Source organism: Pyrus communis, chromosome 1, assembly GCF_963583255.1.
Source record: "Pyrus communis chromosome 1, drPyrComm1.1, whole genome shotgun sequence".
Taxonomy (NCBI): domain Eukaryota; kingdom Viridiplantae; phylum Streptophyta; class Magnoliopsida; order Rosales; family Rosaceae; genus Pyrus; species Pyrus communis.
The window spans coordinates 11,972,798-11,992,633 of NC_084803.1; the positions used below are offsets into that span (position 1 = coordinate 11,972,798).

At 37.1% G+C, this 19,836-nt stretch overlaps 4 protein-coding genes across 6 annotated transcripts; 2 read left to right on the plus strand and 2 right to left on the minus strand.

The window, feature by feature from the left end:
• Window positions 1–8: 8 nt before the first annotated feature.
• Window positions 9–886, plus strand: LOC137745654 (probable endo-1,3(4)-beta-glucanase An02g00850). Its single transcript, XM_068485684.1, has 2 exons — window positions 9–327; window positions 453–886. The coding sequence occupies exons 1-2, from the start codon at window positions 9–11 to the stop codon at window positions 884–886; spliced, it is 753 nt and encodes a 250-aa protein (XP_068341785.1).
• Window positions 887–2,302: 1,416 nt separating this feature from the next.
• Window positions 2,303–4,812, minus strand: LOC137744442 (ras-related protein RHN1-like). 2 transcript variants are annotated; one of them, XM_068484254.1, is made up of 8 exons: window positions 4,625–4,812; window positions 4,152–4,229; window positions 3,883–4,050; window positions 3,528–3,576; window positions 3,333–3,406; window positions 3,153–3,246; window positions 2,733–2,845; window positions 2,305–2,625 (listed from the first exon to the last, which is right to left on the minus strand). In XM_068484254.1, exons 1-7 carry the CDS (start codon window positions 4,661–4,663, stop codon window positions 2,748–2,750), a joined length of 600 nt encoding a protein of 199 aa, XP_068340355.1. In that variant the 5' UTR covers window positions 4,664–4,812; the 3' UTR covers window positions 2,305–2,625; window positions 2,733–2,747. The 2 variants fall into 2 exon arrangements, with proteins under 2 accessions (XP_068340359.1, XP_068340355.1); XM_068484258.1 differs by lacking the exon at window positions 4,152–4,229 and having other exon boundaries at window positions 2,303–2,625.
• Window positions 4,813–10,934: 6,122 nt separating this feature from the next.
• On the minus strand, window positions 10,935–13,610 carry LOC137742049 (transcription factor IIIA-like). 2 transcript variants are annotated; one of them, XM_068481791.1, is made up of 8 exons: window positions 13,343–13,610; window positions 13,022–13,153; window positions 12,633–12,799; window positions 12,371–12,518; window positions 12,000–12,285; window positions 11,678–11,916; window positions 11,417–11,560; window positions 10,935–11,298 (listed from the first exon to the last, which is right to left on the minus strand). In XM_068481791.1, exons 3-8 carry the CDS (start codon window positions 12,728–12,730, stop codon window positions 11,122–11,124), a joined length of 1,092 nt encoding a protein of 363 aa, XP_068337892.1. In that variant the 5' UTR covers window positions 12,731–12,799; window positions 13,022–13,153; window positions 13,343–13,610; the 3' UTR covers window positions 10,935–11,121. The 2 variants fall into 2 exon arrangements, with proteins under 2 accessions (XP_068337892.1, XP_068337901.1); XM_068481800.1 differs by lacking the exons at window positions 12,371–12,518; window positions 12,633–12,799 and having other exon boundaries at window positions 10,937–11,298; window positions 13,343–13,609.
• A 1,440-nt stretch (window positions 13,611–15,050) lies between these two features.
• Window positions 15,051–18,036, plus strand: LOC137745525 (uncharacterized). The gene is made up of 3 exons (XM_068485490.1): window positions 15,051–15,689; window positions 16,609–16,680; window positions 17,697–18,036. Exons 1-3 carry the CDS (start codon window positions 15,111–15,113, stop codon window positions 17,697–17,699), a joined length of 654 nt encoding a protein of 217 aa, XP_068341591.1. The 5' UTR covers window positions 15,051–15,110; the 3' UTR covers window positions 17,700–18,036.
• The last annotated feature ends 1,800 nt before the right edge of the window (window positions 18,037–19,836 follow it).

Below are 19,836 nucleotides of genomic sequence, written 5' to 3' on the forward strand. Positions count from 1 at the left end.
AGGTGATAATGGGGGACACACTGGTGATGGTGGTGACCCTCACCATAGTCTTAGGCTTGATCTTGGTGCTGCTGGCCGAGCTCTACTGCTCACTCCTCCTCCGCCGACGCCAGCACAAAACCAACAGCTACGCCAACATCGTCGCTGACTCTGCAGCCGCTCCTCATCTGCCCTCAGCACAGCAGTCTCAAGACCACCTAACCGGCCCTTCTCTCGGCAGCTTCTTAGGCATTCTTTGCGCTCCGACAAGCTTCCTTTCCCTACCGGTTTCTTCCAGTGAAGAATACTGTGCGGTTACGAAGAAGCAGCACTCTCAGCCTCCTCCAAGTTTTCGACATCCCGGTCCAAAACCAAGAAATGTTAACAAACACATCTCCCTGCCATATAGGGATAATTATGTCAATCCGCTCCCCCATCAATTTCTTTTGTAACTTCCCCGCAACCAACCCCAGATGACAAAATTAGTCCCAGTCACGGTGCTAATTATAACGAAAAAGCTGGTGGCGGCAGCAGCGGTTGCGGGGGTGGAGCTGCAGAGCATTTTGTGTACATTTCCAGCCCCATTTACGACAACGAAACGATCGGCAGGGCAAGCGGAACAAACACTCCTTTCCAAACGCCGGACATGTCGCCATCAAGGATGGAAATGGGGGGTTCTTCTTCTTCAAGCTCCGGGGACGAAGAGGTTGCGCAACCAACCCCCTCAGGTCCGTCAAACCCAATTACCACGCCTCCTTTGACTCCGTTGAAGAAGCACCCTGCGGAGGCTTGCTCTGTTTCTCTCAGGGATGCAAGGTCTCTAGGCACTTCGGGTAGTGATTCCAATAGTAACAATGGCCACTCTTCCTCCTCCTCTGGTTCTCCTTCCACTTCTCCTTCATGGTGATTAATTAGAGCTTTTGTATTTCTTCGTTTTTTCAATTTTTTTTTTTAAATTTTAGTTATATTCTTTTTTTCGTAGCAAATGCGAATTAGGTAGGTTGGTTAATGTATTATATTTGTATCTGGTTTTGTGCATCCAAGTTCAACTCTCTCTTTGTAATTCTCCTCGTAGTTTAGGATATTATCTTGTCACAAATGGGTTTTTTGTGATCTACAGTGGGAAAGAATGACTTTCCTAAAACGGTGCCAATGTTTTGATAGAGTTGCCCTACTGGAGCAATTCTCATATTGACCAGGTTCACATGGGTTAGGTATGATCAAATGCATAGATCTATTTTTGATAGAGTTGCCCTGTTAGGGCAATTCTCTAGAGGCCTCATTTTTGAGATGTACAAATGACGTGGCCGATATTCTTACGTAAGTTATTCTTCTGTATTGAGACACTTACATGCATCATTCGAACGTTACTTTTGCATCCCTAACTAATAATACAATGCTTTTTGCAACATTAATAACACATGGCACTATGTTACTAGCTTCAAATGTCTCTGTGACATTTTGAGGGTTGTTTTCATCACGGCGGAATATCAAACTAATCACTCAATATTAAGTGCGACAAATGAAATGAGTGATAATTTGTGATTGACATAAGACACCGTCACAGTAATATCCATGATGGTAAGTTTTTGGTAAATGGGAAGACGGTGCTCCGATCAGCATTTCACTGCATGCGTTGGCCATGGCTCGTCCATCCAAGCCATGCCATGCTTCTCTCTCTTTTCCTTCCCTCCCAAACTGCAGAAGCAGAGAGCCAGAAGTACTTTTCTTGTTTTCACCTGCTTTTGTACTAGTTTATGGAGAAGCGGTTTCATTTCATTTTTCTACATATTACACGTTTATTTTCCGTTCGGGATCGTGAGAAATTGGATGAGTGTGCACGTGAACGGGAAATGGTGGACTAACAAAAATTCAACAAATAAACAAAAGATACAAATTTAAAAATAAAAAAAAATAAAAGAAAAGTCTGTTTTTTAGGGACATCGATTTGAGATAAACAATCCAACTGAAACCTGCTGGAGGTTTTTGTCCACTTCGGTAAGAATGAGAGAGTGTGTGTATTTGGTTATTTTATCACGTGACCAATCATGTAACGAGAGAGATGTGTAGAGCGAAATAGTAGAACGGTTACAACCAATAATATCTTTCCGTTGTGCACTGGTGAACAAGCTAACAAGAGGAACTTCCCCATCCCCGTCGTAGTGTACCTCTCTCTCCTCCGCAAGAAAGAAAAACATACTGCAATCAAGTTTTTGGACAATTGTTCCGACACCACTCTTCATGTGTTGATGAGAGTGTTAGGAACAACTGCCCCACTACTCGAGCGCACATGAGTATATCTCATGGGACGGGGATATATAGGTAGGTTATTTTTCAACCTTTGCGGGCAAAACTTTATTGATCTTTCAAGCTACACCAAGAAAGCGTAGATTGTTTTACTCACTGCCATGACACGTTTTTATGAGTGAAATTTTGCTTCTCATTATAATTATGTTCCACAATCACTCTTTAACATCAATTAACATAATGAAATAATTCTTATAATTTGTACAACATAAACTAAGGAAATTCATATCTTGTAGCAGGTCGGCAGAGCTTGCAGATGGATATTCATTTCTGATACAGCCGCAGTTTTAGTTAGTTTCTCCATCTTGTTGAACCATGTCCTTGAAATTGTTCACAATCCTGTTAAAAGAAGTTTAGTAGCTTTGTAATCGTCGAATTTAACAGAAAATAAGACACGGTGACCAAAATTGATAACGAGGCAAGATACAGCGAAAGAAAATGCATACCGAAATCATCAAGACTCAAGAGCAACAGAACATTCTCCTGCTGTTTTGCGGTGATCTGCTATGCAATTTTATCCCACTTTGACGAGAAGGGCTAGCTTTGGCCAGTTTTTTTGCTGCAAAAAAGACTTGTTTTCATAAGCGTTTTTCAAGAATATTTGCTGATGGACTGATGGAATGGGATCATACAACTCGAATACTGCCCAAATATTTCAGATCAAGCGGAAAACTTGGAATACATATTATTCCAAACATTATATAGGGTGGGAGACATGGGCGTAGCCACATTAGTCAATTAGAGGAGATATGCTCCCTCTATACACCCAAGTTTGAATCCTCTTCCCCGCAATTTAGATTAGTTTAAAGTAGAATATCACTGGTATCAGAAAAGAAAAACATTATGAAAGGCTGATAAGTATGTACCTATTTCATAGAAGAGCTCATTTACATTCTGTGCAGTTTTTGCAGATGTTTCAATGAAAACCAAACCATTTTCCTTGGCATATTGCTCACCTTCCTGCAGCCAAAAATAAATTTCATGAGAGAAACTTGAAGAATCAATAAATTACATGTACGAAATGTGTCCTGGTGAAGAGTGAATACCTCAGACCCTACTTTTCTCTTATCTTCCAAATCAGCCTTGTTACCAGCCAAGAACATTATTAAGGTTGGATTTGCTGATATGAAAAATATTGAACAAATTTCAGTTATCTTGAACAAATATCAAACTTCATTCGAATTGATGCGAAAACTAATTGAAAATGAAACTTTTAAGTACAAAAACTGGCATGCTTCCACCTTGTCGTTGCACTTCTAGAACCCATTTTTTCGCCCGAAGGAATGAATCCTGCAGCAAAACACACCACATATTGAACATAAGAAATATCATTAGTAAAGCGTTATTCAATCATTCGACAAATAACAATCCAATCCAATCCTAGGTGCCAAGCGAGCCATAAAAGTATTATCCGAAGTTCTAGAGGTTGAAGCTTCTTAATAGAAATCTTTCTGTTGCCAATCAGTGAGCATATTAAGCTGCTGCAGCCATTTTGGATTATCAACAAATGTTCAAGGCATTATGTGACAAACATGAACATGAGAAGACCTAGCAACAAACGTAACGATAGAAACCGTTCTGGACCAGTCTCCATACCATGCTTGTGATATCGTACACCACAACAGCTGCAGCAGCACCGCGGTAGTACATTGGAGCCAGGCTGTGGTACCGTTCCTGGCCGGCGGTGTCCCATATATCGAATTTGATAGTAGCTTCATTTAGTGACAGAACCTGAGTGAAGAAAGCTGCTCCAATTGTTGACTCCTGCAATTTATACACTACTCATATTAATTAAAAGCCATGAACAAATATTCTAGCATTCTACATTTTGTACAAAGAAATTAAAATTTGATCCAAAGTGAAACCTGGTACTCCAAAAATTTTCCAGTCACAAATCTCAATACCAAACTTGTTTTCCCAGTTCCCATGTCCCCAAGAAGTACCTGGAAGCAATCATAATAACGAAGTTAACCAATTTACAAAAATTTCAATGCGAAATTATATTTATTGATAAAATGTGACAATTTTAACAATCTAACAGCTAAGTGAATAGAAAAAGCATTTGACTCCTTCATATATATATATATATATATATAAAACACTGCTCGTTGAGTTAATTGCAATCTGCGAGAATCCTAATTCAGGAACCATCGCTATAATCAAGCCTAAAAGTCATATCATATATCATCGTGGATGGTGCTCATCAAGTTAATCAAAATCATATCAAAACTCAATTAACCTCGCAAAATAGTAATTAGCAATAACTCAATAGATCATGCATACAACGAATTAAGCGAATGAAAGAAAAAAGTAAAAATAAAAAGGAAGACATACCCACCAGCTTGGCTTGTATATTCTTATTGCCAGGTCTCGCCATGGATCTTTCTCGATTAAAATTACTTCCAACTTTTTTCTCGAAAATTCACAGAAATTCAGGAACAACAGAGACAAGATTTCTTCGTTTGAAAGTGATAACTTAGCAAGGGCACTTATGAGCCCCCACAGAGAGAAGAAAACCAAAAGATCAAACTGACTGGTAGTTTGTTCCTTGACTGGTAGTTGTTTTCTAGCTGCCTTTTTTTTTTCATTTTCTTTTTTTGTATTTTTGTCTGTTAATTATTTTTTTTTTCTTTTCCATTTTTATTTAGCTTGTTACTTTCAATGCATAGTGGATCCGGTCAGATGAAGAAGGAACACTCGGGCATCATTGACATTTTATTTTTCTGAACTTATCCAATTTTTCTTACCCCGTATGACATGCCGTGCGTTCATACACCGATAATCGCATTTAGGTCTGTTTTTACGATTTAGATCTGTTAATAACTACTTCGTTTTTTAAGATAAATAATTTCTTTTTTTTTTGGTCAAAGAAATAACTTTTTTTTTTTGTCGAAAAAATAACTTTTGTTTTTAGTTTTTACTTTTTGTGTTTGCCATATGTGTAAGCTATATTAAAGTGAAAATGTAAAAACAAATTAAATGGTTAGCAAATGGATCTTTCGATCATTGGATTCTCACATATAAACCCGAAATCAAATAATCAATTCTTTTATATATATGTATGCAAACATTATTAAGGGAAAACTCGAATGAGAAGTAATGTTCTCTTAACCATTTGAACTGCAAGTCACTAAAAAAAGTCTCAATTTTTTAAAAGAGCTAGTATTATTAAAGGATAACCAATTAGTAAGTCATTTTATTGCCAATTTAGAGTGCAGTAGGCGAGAAAATCCGTTATGAAACTGGTGGTACATTTACTTGTGTCTATTTTGTTGAGTGTGTTTAGATGTACAAAGACATATTCACAGTTCAAGATAGATTTACGATAAGTGATATAGACATAAATGGATACATCCCAAGGTAGATTAATCAAACCAAAGTACAATTCTTGGAGCTTAAATTAAGTTCAGATGAGTAATGAGCAATAGATAAAAGAAGAATCGTAACAAGCCAGCCGACTTGCATTGTTGAATTTAATATATATATATATATATATATATGCCATCTTGATAACTTAAAAAGGTCATCGCTATCATCGAACGAAAACGAAACTTGAAGGGATTGGATTGGGGAAGGTGTTAGGCACCACGCCAAAAGAAAATAAAAAAACTAAAAAAGGTTGGTGGGGTATCATTTCATACATATTCCTACAAGGATATAATTTATAAAGATAAGATAACATAATACAAGGATATATATAACCGTGTAATTCAAGTTGAAATTGCTGTAGTATGAGACAGCGCATGCATAGCCTGGTATGTTTGTGTTTGATTTCAAAGATGTATTTGAAATTAACATTACGTACATAGAAAAATGGTTTCTTCTAAGAAGAAATAAATTGTATGAACATTCATCGTCTTGCAGAACCAAACTATTACTTACAAGCATTCTTTGCTTTAAAAACTATACCACATTTTTATTTTGTCTACTTTGTAATTGATGGTTAATTCCAGAGTCTTGGTTCTTTCTGACTGTCTTGCGCGGGTTTAGAGAATAAGATTATTTTGGTAGACTAATGAACAAGCCTTATGAGTAGTTCGACTTGCCTAATCCATTATCATCGTTTCTTTTAAAAACAAAAAGAAAAAAAAAATTTGCCAATTTCATTAGCTTGTGAAAATCAAACAAGCTCGCAACAAACAAATTGCCAATTTCAATTTCTACACATTAAAAACGATGCAATAGTCGTGTAATTTGTATGGATGAGGAAGTTAACCTAGCTAATTCGGAAACAACAAGAACACATATCAAGTAGTCATGAACAACCCATATCTTCAATATGGGCTCAAATCATGCATGGCTAAGACAATATATATAAACAGGACATTTAAAGGAAGAGATTTTCATTTTTTATCAAAAATGGGAATTAATTGTAGGACCACTTCATATCGAACTTCAATTATCCGAACTGTCTACTTTGTAAGTCTCAATATTATAGATCATCTTTGCAAAAAATCAATTCAATCCGAAACTATTTGCTTTTTAATTATCACGATAAAATTTCAATGTTTTCTTTAGACCAAAGTATTCGTCAATTTTTTTGAACTCAATTAAATGCCTCAAATATTTTTGATTTGGCTAATATTTTGCAAGGTGATTTATGAAGAGCAACTTGAAAAATAGACAGTTTAGATCGTTAAAATTTGATGTCGTCGGAAGATGACAATAAAAGCTCTTGCTCTTTAGCAACAATGGGAGATGCCAAATCTTTTTTACTTAGGGTAGGGAGAGCACAAATACGGACCATGCATGATCTGGTGTAAAATAGCAAATTAATCAGAATGTATACTACGTGTACAATCAGCCACATACATTGCGTATACTTAATAATCCCTCCCACAGGGAAACCTCATCTTCATGCAACCACCAGCTATACCCACTCACCTTACCGACCTCAACATATCACCTTTTTTTTATCTTCAAGTCTCCTTCCAAATCAACTTTTTTTTTCCTAATGACAGAAGTCATGAATCGACAAGTTTGAAATAAGAAAGAGGAGGAGTTGAGATAAGATCAATTATTTTCCCCATAACTAAATTTAATCCTGAATTTTCAAGTACATTACAATTTACAAGGTAGGGAGGGTCATCTATGTTTTCTTTTTTATTACGCATGTGTTAGTACAATTAAGGGAAAAAAAATCAAAATAATTTTAGTCACTATGTATTAAGAAACATAAAAAAAATTCGAGAATCAAAATATTCTAATTCCCATTACAAACAAAAATAGTAAACATTTCATGATTTGCCTTTCACTTTTTCTTTTAAAACAGTATTGCCTTTCATACTGGTTAAATGTTATTATATGAGGAGTTTGAATAAGCTCAAAACTCTTAAGTCGGTGGATTATGGAATCCATTTCATGATCTTGTCCTATTCTCTTCTCTAACACATGATTATTTTATTTATTTATTGGTAAAAATGATTAATTTATTTAGAAGTTGAGATAATGACTCCTCATCTGTTTTTAGTCACCCTTTTCAACCTTTAGATCAGATTAGCATAAAACCAAGGGTTTAGAGTCTATCAATTTCGTGAAAAGCACAGATGTAGGTTAGAAACAACAAACAAAAAACAAAATTAACTTATCTACGAATAATTTTTTTTGTAAAACAATTACACTGTTACGTTATATTATTAATTATAGGAATGGAATATAAAGAATGATATAACTAATATTCCATACACATATCTGATAATAATAATGAATGAGGATCCTCTGTGAATCTTCCAATCATGTCTGTTTATCGTACATTATGCGGTCAAAAATCATGGTTAATTTTTAATTTAAAGTTAAATATAAATTGTACATGACAAAAACTAACTGCACTTTATAGATATATAATATTATAAATGAATTACATGATAGTACAAAAATCACTTTTGCCACAAATTCCTAATTTGGAAGAAATTTTTAGCTGTGACGGGAATACGGATGATACACATCAAATATTTTTATGTAAGTGGTGGAAATTTTTAATTTTTAAGTTATTAACCTTTTAACACACATATCCCACTATTTATATAGTAATACGTGATGTACCATCTCGGATGACGGTCACATTGAAAAATCTCTTATAATTTGGTTACTAAAGAGACAAATGAGGGTAGGAATCAAGGGTACAGCTTGATTGCCTTACTTGATCACTTCTGACCTCACACTATTCGAGGATAAAATCCCTTTTTTTTCCCTTCTAACTTTCCTCCTATATATAAAGGCAATCTGGCAATAAGTTTATAAAAGCTTTTCCTTCAATTGGTATCACTATTCTCTATCAAAACATGGCCTCACATGGCGGTGGCCTGAAAGTCTCAACAACTCCAGAAAATGGTGGCAACGCAGAAGCTGCATCAATTACTTCACAAAAGGGTCAATGTCTCTGCTCACCAACGACACATCAAGGCTCATTCCGGTGCCGGTTTCACCGGTCCACGTCCTCGGTTTGGATGAAGCGATCAAAGTCCATGCCTACCAATAGTAACTCAGCGGCTTCTTTCTCTCCCACATCAGTACTTGATCAGTCTACTTAGTTAACCAAGTCCGCAAAACAGTTTGGTGTTGCATCCTTTTCATTAATCCAACTATTTATAGAAGTTGTACGTATATATACAAATAGGTATAATGAAAATCTTGTCTCTGCTTGCTTAATTCAGGTGTAAATGTTTTTATATGAATATATGATGGATATATACAAGTGTTATACTTTTATCTTTATTAATTAGTACTTCTCTTCTTCTTGAACAATCAGAGCACACACACATATTATATATATATATATATATGTGTGTGTGTGTTATATATATATATATATATATATATATATATATATATATATATATAGGGTTTAGGATTACTAAGTATCCAATTTTTCATCAAAATAGTACTAAGTACTCTACGGTAAAATTACTTGAGAAATACGTATAGTTAGGATTGGCCTTGACATGTGCAGGTGGTGTCACCGTACAAAGCTCTTGATTTTTTTAATTTATTTTAGGTGTATATTTGTGTCACACAAAATTGTAATCGTTCATTGCAAATAATTATTCTTTTTATATATGAAGTGTATTGGCTATTATATGGAAAAAAATATTCAATGTGGTAGTGCCAGAAATACGATTCGATACATCAAATATTATAATACAAGTGGTTAGATACTTTAAAAAAAAATTTCCAACAATTTGTATTATGACATTGAGTGTGCCTAACCGTGTTCCTAAGGCATTGAAAATTTTTCCATGTATACTGCCGCCTTTCATTTTTATTCTTTTTTTCTAGACCATGATATGGATATCTGACTGAGATGAGTTTTGTAAGGCTGTGATTTTAGTCAGTTTATGTATATCATAGATTCATATGCAATAATGGGAACTGATTTTTCATACGATATCTTATCGCATGGTATTGGATGGTTGCGTGCCGTCACATCCTCCTTGCTCCGTTGTCAAATTTTCTTGGATTCACATGATTATCAAGGTTCCAAAATAATTTAATCCAATCCATGCATTTTTTTTTTCTTCTAATTACTGTAGAAGCAAGAGGAGTGGTAATGAAAACACTCATTCCATACAGAGAAAATTCAAACTTGAATAGAACATGGTAATAAAAACAGTCATTTCATATTAGCTGGCATAACACATTATTTCACTCGAAAATCTTAAAAACAATGTGAAAAACAATTATGTCAATCTCCTTGATGATCTTCTCATTATCATATCCAGGTAAATACAATATAATATTTTAAAGGGGTCTTTTGATCTAAATGGTGGTCAAGAATCACTCGACCATAATTATAATTACACAACTAAATACTGAATGTGACATATTAAACATTAATAGTTGATGCCAAATTTGAGGGAGTTGTTATTGGCACTCCAAAAATCTCATTCCATACTCCAAACTTTCTATATTTGGAAAGAAAAATACACTTGTGATGAGTGTATAATGAGATTTTTGAAGTGCGAATAATATTTTCCAAATTTTATACCATTTTATGTTAGACAGGTCAAAAACGTAATGGGATCAAATTTTCATTACATTGAAAGGAACCGAACATCTATTATAATCCTAACTCAACTTTGAACCTTTTTTTTTTGTGATTAAGAAAGAAAAACTTTGCAAATAAGGGCGGATGCACATTGGGACCAAGGTGGTCCTAGGACCAGGATCACCCGCAAACCAGGAAACAAGCATGTGAAAGTTCTCGGGGGACCCTCCGAATGTTTGGTAGTCTCTTTTGTGCTCACCTAGTGTTTGTTGTAATGACTGCTAAACATATCTCAACACTACTTGACTGGTTGCGTCGGTAACACTCGACAAATACTCTTGATAACACCAATCAAATTGCTTCAAAAAATAACGATATCTATTGATGTATGCGCAACATGATTCGGCCAACGTAAACCGCAATCCTACATCAACAGCCGGAGGAAGTATGGAGGACAATCAACAAGCAGAGAAAAGGGGCGACAAAAAGGATCGAGTTATCGCGCCCAAACCAAGGGCGGCACGACGTAGTGTATCTGTAAAGGATGTGATTGGTGCCCTGGAGAGGGAACCTCAGATGTCGAGGTTCTACTCTGATACATCGCTTGTTCGAACGAATTCAAACAGTAACAGCAGTGGTGAATAATCTAAAAAGTGCGAAACGTAGTGCAATCCTCACCATGAATGTTTACCAAAGACTTTGTTAAATACAAAAATGCTATATATATTTATTGTTGAGATTCATTACACCATCCAACATCCAAATCCAGTTTGAGAAATTCCTAATTCCTAAAGCTTTCACTCTCATAGGTTACTATGCGTGTCCGGTAATTTTAACAAGAACGCTACGACTCAATTCTCATCCTCCGCGTCTTGTAAGAGCAACCAGGAGAGGTACTCAGGCTCTAGGCCCAACTGATCCGGTGGAGTCACCCGTTTTCGTAAGAGCATTTCTATGGTCGGACACTTCCTCTTAAGGCCGCCCCTTGGCCTTGACTGGAATTGTTCGTCAGCCTCTATGAAATCCCCCTGCAAATCAAAATAATGTTCCAAATATGAATTTGTAATGTGGCATTTTCCCAGAAAGATGCTTATCTGAAAATCCATGCATAGAAAGGGTATTGAATGCTCCAAGAACAAAACTCACATAGGCATAAACATGGCGTCGAGTCTTCTCATGGTTATCTCTCACATGCTTGTATGCAAATCTCATGCCACACCCCGAAAAGCTACAGGCAAAAGGTTTATCTTCAAGGTGTACAGCCTTGACATGTTGAGTGAGATTTGATTTCTGCAAATGTCCAGCCAAAACCAGAAAAGGAGTCAAAAATAACCATGGCAACACAGAATAACAAACAATAAATTTTCTGTACCAAAATAATGCAACCAATCCAAGGCCGCAACTTACAGTTGAAAATGTGTGAAGACAACCCTTGTAACTGCATCTAATTCTCTCAACTGAAGGCGCTCCTCCTTTATGGGTGAGTAGATGCCTTTTGATGTTCCTTTTTAACTTTTTGGAACCACATATCTCACACGTAACATGTTGGTGGCAGGACAGGATATGGTCCTTGAGGCATTGGCCATTGGTAAAATATTTCATACAACCTGCTTCAGAGCAGAATGCCTCCACTGAATCCATATGAACTACAGAAATGAAGGATATTGTTTTTAGTTTGCAATTAACATAGTGCTGAAAACATAAATAAGGATTTAGAAATGAAAGCTACCATGAGAACTCTCATGCTTCTGCAACTTTGAAGCAAATAAAAACACCTTTCCACAACCAACTTCCTGGCACACATGCTGCTTCTGACCTCTTCCAACATAGGTGCCATCCTCACTATGAAGTTCTTTAACATGCCTGCTCATGTTACCTTGGCAAACAAATCCACGATTACAGTTCTCAATTGGACACTTAAAGAGTTTCCCTTGGTGCTGAAGAAGGTGGCGATTTAAGTGGTCTTTTCTTCTGAAGCTGGAACGGCAATCATCCACCGAACAAACATATGGCCTCTGTACAGAATAAGCTAACATAAATAATGAACCAATAAACACAATTCCAAAACCCACATGAACACGAATTCAAATCACATATTACGTGATTGAGGCTCTCTTGATGGAGCTTCACAGGAGGTCTCCCACCTGTTACTGGTCCATTCAAGTCAAACGCTCTCGCATTTTGGAGTTCTTGATTGGGATCCAATGCTTCACGTTGTCCAATGGATACTTCATTAAAATGTTGATTCCTGCAAAATTTCTAACTTCAACCGATGCAAACATAACGAAAACTTCATACAAAAGTAAAGAGAATAAGTTAAAGCGAATTCACAAACAAACTACACGTGTTCAAGCATTCAAACCTCAAACTGAAAGGTATGTGACTGAGGCTCGCTTGATGGAGCTTCACAGGAGGTCTCCCACCTGATACTGGTCCATTCAAGTCAAAAACCTCTCGCATTTTGGAGTGCTTTGTGTGGGATCCAATGCTTCACGCTATCCAAAAGATAGTTCTTAAAAATATCGATTCCTGCAAAACTTCAATCTTCAATTGTTGCAAACATGACGTAAACTTCATCGAAAAAGTACGGAAAGCTACAGACACAATCAACTCATATGAAACTATCACAAACTAAGCTGTGTGAGCATCATCAACTGGATTCAGTGCAAATATAATAAGCCAATTACATACTTTTCCTATACAAAAACATGTAAAAGCTAAGAAACTTTGAATTCAACACCAATCAAATACCTCAAGGGAGTGGCTTTGCATGCGTTGCTTCAAATGTGCAGGTTTTTTTAAAGTAGCACCACAATCTTCGCAAGTATTACATTTTTCCTTCTCTCCTTCCCCTTCCCCACCAGCCTCTTTTGCCATATCCATCTGCTACAGCATATAAGAAAATAGAGAAAAACTAAATAAAAATAAACACAATCAATCTGAATAAAACCCAAAACTTCAAATTTCGATGAAAATACAAAAACCAAATCGACCCACAACAGTAAATCCCTCGAATTCAAAAAACCAAATCGGAAAAATTCATAATTTGATCAAAAAGACGGGATTGGAAACCTTGTGGTGATCGAGGATGTGAGAAGCGATCAGAGTCTTTTTGGAGCCGCAGATCCCGCAGAATTCACAGTAATATCGCCTTATGTCCTTGAAAACTGGCAATTTCTGATCTGCTTCTCAGTTATCCATTGATTTCTCCAACCCTCTCTCGACTCTCTCACTCTCACCCGCCAAATTCTTCAGGCAACCGCCGTTTGGTTTTGCCTTCTGGAAGTCTGATTTTCTAGGCCTTTTGTATTAGTAAGGGATACGCTATTGCCGCATCTTACTTTACGACCTGCAATCTAAAATAAGTTCTAGAAATATTGCAAAAATATCACCCAGTTTTTCCATTTTTGTGCATTTACCACTTAAACTTCTTTTTTTTTTTTTTTTTTTTTTTTGCCTAGAAATTATCACAAAAAACGATAAGGTAACACTTAGCAATTGGAAAAATTCTATTTAATATCATTATGTGACTTATATGAGCTGATTTTTGAAGTTAATTTAAACACAAAAGAATACCAAGACACACTCCTTCGTAACAGGTTTCGTCAATTTTCAACTCAGTTGCAGATATTAGATGTTATCTCTTTCTTCTCCCATAAGAGTGTTTCGTCTTATTTTTTCATTTTTATTATACTTGCAATTTTTTGTGTAAATCTCTAATCAAAGGGGCATGCTTTGCTCCTTGGTGATTGCGGGTTTTATTGGAGGATATTAAAGTCCTGTCACAGTAGTTTTATTGTATTTCTTTTTCCTGTGTTTATAAAAATTAATTTTGATGTCAATAATCTAGCTAGTTTAGGCCCCTCATTTTTCAAGATTGTATTTGGTTGAATTTTATTCTACAACGAATGCATGCACTAGACCTCGATAACTTATGTACGGGTTGCCTAGAGGCTATTCTGTTTAATATTTCTGCTCTTTCAATAGGAAAAAAAAAAAAAAAAACCATAATGGAGTTACACATAGAAATAAGTTTGTGTTTGATAAAAAATAAAAAATAAATAAATAAGTTTGTGTTATTTGTTATCTTTCTCTAGCGTAAACTAACGATTTGTCTCCCGAATTATCACTTAATTTTCGATTCTTCCTTTGAGCTTTTTAATTGAAAAATTAAGGGCTTAAACTAATTTTTTTTGCTGATTTGCCCCTTGTTGTTAATTTTTCATTCATTCCATCCAAATTTCTGTTAAATGGAACCATGTGCACAACATGTTAGGGTAGTTCGGTCGCTTCATTTTTTTAAATAATTGAAAATCTTAAATTTCTAAAATACAAAATATGAAAATATGTGTGATTCTATAGCTTTTATGTTTGAAAATTTAGCGAAGTGACGCTTGTGTCCACAAAAGAAAGTTATGTGATGTGTATGTGATAAGAGTTAACGTTAATTTGGATGAAATTTATGAAAAACTAACGGTAGAAGGGAAATTGGCCAATAAAATTAGTTTAAATCCTTAATTTTCTAATTAAAAAGTTCATAAGGAAAATCAAAAGTTAAGTGATAGTTCAAATGGCAAATTGGCAGTGTAGCATTTTTCTCTATACGAGGGGAAATTGTACCAAAGTGAGAAATGTCCTGGGCCGCATGTGCAAATTGGCCTAATATTGAGGGGTCCAGGGTTCATGATTGGTTAAGGTCCACTTTGACGGCGTCGATCGTGCCACGTAATCTATGGCCCACCAAATCAACAACCTAATACTTTGCGTAGAAAATAAACGGGGAAAAAGCCAAAGAAACTCTGTTAAGTCGTCGTCGCGTCTTTAAGCTGTTCCAGCAAACATGGCCTCCTCCAAGAGCGAGTACGTCTTCTACGCGCCGATCCCGTCAGGCCCCTACAACCCCCAACCTCAGCAAAACGTCGTCGTTCTAACTCATTACCGCCCCGCTCCCGACTACTGCTGCCGACGCTCTCTCCGCCTCTACATCTCAATCACCACCTCCCTCCTCCTCCTCTCCGCCGCCGTCTTCTTCCTCTACCCCTCCGACCCCACCCTCCAAATCGCCCGAATTAACCTCAACCACGTCCGAATCAACGCGGCCCCCAAGCCCACTCTCGACCTCTCCTTCTCTCTCACCATCAGAGTTCGAAATCGTGACTTCTTCTCTCTGAATTACGACTCGCTCAAAGTTACGGTGGGGTACCGCGCGAGGGAGCTAGGGGTTGTGAGCTCCGACGGAGGGCGAGTGAGGGCCAGAGCATCGTCGTACGTGAACGCCACGCTCGTGATCGACGGGCTCCAGGTCCTCCACGACGTGTTCTACTTGCTTGAAGATTTGGCCAAGGGGGTAATTCCCTTTGATACTGATACGGAGGTGGATGGAAGTTTGGGGCTTTTGTTCTTCAAGATTCCGATCAAGGTAAACTTGCTCTTGATGCAATGTAGAGTCTATTACTTCGAACTGATTCAATGTAGAAGCTTTTATCTGGAATTGGTTCTGTCTGATATTTGTTTTAAACATTGAGAGGTAAAGATTAAATTTTGCATTAGAATCTGTATCTATTTGGGAAATTTTTAAAGAAAGTTGCAAACACTCCGTTTCTGTAGTCTTCGATTTTTCGTATTTATAAGAAATTCGGTATGCTGAGTTTTGCTATCAGAGTTGGGAAATTGTGTAAGAAGTTTTATAACTAGTTCACATAATGTGCCTGTTTTCACTTCTCATTTGATTTACTGATTTCGCCTTTACTGTTCTTGAGGTTCGTAAAGTTTTCTTCTTTATGTAATTAGTACTTCACACATAGGATCAAATTTTCAAGGTCAGAGCAGGTCGAGACATCCAGCATTGTTGAAATTTGATTGACGTCTAGTTTGATCAATCATTTAGGAAATGAGTTGAGAGGAAAGGTGCCGATAAGTTCTCATATATGCACTCATGATTGGTGCAGAGGGCTACTTGTTTACCCCCAATTTATTTTGTGTTGGAAAAGAAAGAGGAACAATTGTGTGTACTTTTCATTGATGCATAGTATGTAATATAGTGCCGCTGCTAGTAGAAATAAGATTCTGATCCAAACCGTAGAGTTGCAGGAAGCCGAGATTTGGTAGGTGAAAGAATAGGCACATAAGGATAGAGTGACTATTGATATCTGCTAACAGATTTATCACTTTAGAAAAGATACGTGTGAAATCCTGCAATTGAATAAGGGTGAGATGGTTGAGGTGGACATTGATTTTGTTGTGCTTCACTTCACATTTAACCACTCTATCGTGCATGTTATATTAGATGTTAAATCTTTCATTCTAATATTCTAATTGTGATCTTTAATGGTAATCAGGCGAGAGCGTCATGTGAAGTATATGTTGGTACAAACAATCAAACAGTTGTTCGTGAAGACTGCTACTCTAAGGTTAGGATTTTCTTTGCTTTCTTTAACTAATCTCAAACTCTGCAAAAATCTCTATAGTCCATGTGACATATTCATTTCCTATTTTCACGTCAATTTCATATATTTGGAAGCTCCGTCCTCCTGTGCTATAGTTAGTCCTGACAGATTAATAAAATTCATTCTTCTTGCTCTGTAAGCACAAATAGGAAAGTGCTATTCACACACCCATTTTTACCTCCCATAGACCCTTGTTAAGTTTTGGCCATTGATATTCTTTAGTTCATGATCCAACGGCCGAAAATTGAAGGGTGTGTGAAAAGTAAAAATGGGTGTGTGGATAGCACTACCCCCACAAATAATGTCTTAATTTCTTGAAGAGGCTTATCCTTTGGCTCTACCCAATATGTTTAGAGGCATAGTTCATCTAGAAGCCGGGTTTACACCAGTTCCTCATAATAATGTGTCGTTTCTTTTGGTCTTGAGGTTCACCCTCCTTATCAACAAAGAATCGGTGATACGTTGACATGAATTTGCTTTCTTTGGGCCAGAGTCCTCTTACATTTTGTGCCAAATTCCTTGTGCATCTTTAGAAAATAATGAAATTAAATTCAATCAACTCAACGATAGAGTTGTGCCGTCTGGTGGCTAAAGTTGCTTTATACTATTTAACGAAAGAAGTTTTCAAATATTAGTGTCTGTGGATGTGTTCTTGACCTGCATATGAGAATTTTTTACATGCAAGAATTTTCTGCCTCAATGTCCATGAATTTTCACCTGCAAGACTTTGCTGCCTCAATGTCCTTGAGTTACATTGTCTTCCGCATGACCATCTCGATCAACGGACAAGACACATCCCTGGCGGGGTTTGATACCCCGTGTTTGAGAAGATGTGTAACTCGTACAGTTTGGCTCTAGTAAGAAGTTGAATAGCCGGTCTTGTTTCTACAGAAAAAATTCTAAACCGAAAATGTTGTGTCGTAATAGCCATGAGAGTGTTTAATTTACTGGTGATTAACTACCTTATTTGATTCTTGCAGTGAAATCAATGGAGTTTTACTGCTGTATAACCTGTAAATTGGATGCTAAAGGCGAAAACCGACAGTTGCAGTCCGTGTGCATACTTATCGAGTTCGAATTGATCACGGACAGCATGTAGAATGTGAACAGGGTGTGCTTGATTATGCAATCAACGAAGCTTGAATAGCAAAACAAAATCATTAGATGAAAATCCCAGTGGGGAAGGCTTTTACTTGTTTCACTGTACTCTGTAACATTTGGTTCCTCAATCAACTTTGCGGTCGAAACGTGTCAATTTTAACTAAGGATCCAACGTCGGTGGATGCTATAAAATCTCGAATTATCAATGTCATTTTCATATGCACACTGTGGAGTATGGACCAACAAATGCAATAATGTAGACTGTCAACGTTGGGGTAGAAATTGGTTTGGGGAAAACGCTAATTCGGTGATTAGGTAATGCTTAATCTCGATGCAAAGTATTACGAAACTATAATATAAATTTTCTTTTGAGAGATGAGAATTTAAAACTCGCAGACAGAATGATACACTGCTCTATCCAATTTGATAATAGAAGTGTAGTCACATTGGCGATTAGAGTTTTTTTTTATGCACCTGAGTTTAAATCGGCGCTATATAAATTTGTTTTATCATCGATGGCAGGACAATCGAATGCAATAAAAAATAAACCGTTAGAAATGGGAAATAAAAAAGACAATTATTATTATGCACAAATTACTTGATGCATAAGTTGAGAGAAAAACAGATCACCCATATATATGATAATCTTTTCTCCTTAATTTGTACACACGATTTGCACTACTATAATAGAACTAATTAATTACTCGACATATTTCCTCTCAACTTCCGACCACCGCCCCAGGCGTACTCAGCATGGTGTTGCCTACACCGGAACGACCCCGGATGCCGCGTCGGCGAGCACAAGCACCGCCTTGTATTGCCGCCACCGCTGCCACCTCCAGCAGCAGCCTCTCCAACCCTTCTGGCCGCAGCTGCAGCCGCATGCAGGTTCACTGCCGTCTCTACCGCCACATACGCCTCCAGAAGAAGCCACCTGCGATGCTGCTGTAGCACGGCCAAGTCTCTCACTCTCCGTCTCACCGAATTAGGCACGCCTGAAGGGTGACACATAATTTCTAGCCTCCAATTCCGGAAAACTGAATTACAAAACAAAATGGTAATTTTGAAAATTCAGAGCAGATTGAGAAATTGAGAGCAAAGGAATGTGGGAAGGGACTACAGAATTATACGGAGGAATAAGAAAATATTTATAAGAGGGGAAGATGGCTAAGCCAAGTTAATTTGGCATGAAAAGAAGGTAGATTTTCGATATGATTCCCGTGAAAGAAAAAGCTACAATTTTTGCTTTTAAACGATGCTTTAATTCTTGAGGAGGAGTTTGTGATGGTCAAGGTATGAGAGGTTGTGTCAGAGCCCAGGCAAGCCACGGCTGCACTCTTTGAGTCGTTGCCTGTTATCGATAGACTTGTATATAACGTGTAAATTGTTTTCGATAGATATGCACCAAGGCTGAAACAACTTTTATATTATATGTTCCAACTGGCCCACCAGAGAGAGACATTGTTAGACAAATAAGGAATATGGTTGGAGTCCTTGTGTAATTGTATATAATATTATTATTGGAAGAATAAGCCGTCCTACAGCCGTCCTACCTTGTCCTACCTACACATTTGTATCATGTATATATCCTTGTAATCTTGTAGAGAAACATAATGAGAAAAAAACATTCTCTTCCATTTTTCCACATTCACGTATCAATAACAAATATATTTTTTAGCCTACATACCTTTTTCTACATGGTATCAGAGCAGGTTCAGCTTTCTCTGCCGTTCCCATGGCTGACTCTTCTTCTTCCGATGGTGTTTTTTCCCTTCATCATTCCGACCACCCGAATCTTGTCCTTGTATCCAAGAAGTTGCAGCTTGCGATGCCTGACCTCTTTGCCGAGCAGCACTCCCGTGTTCTAGCTGCTCTACGTGACACCACCACCCCTCCTCAGGCCAATGCCGTGCTCACTACTGATTTTGCCCAAGGTTTGTTACATGTCACCTCTCGTCATGATCAATGGATTCTTGACAGTGGTGCTACGGATCATATTACTTCTTCCGCTTCATGTTT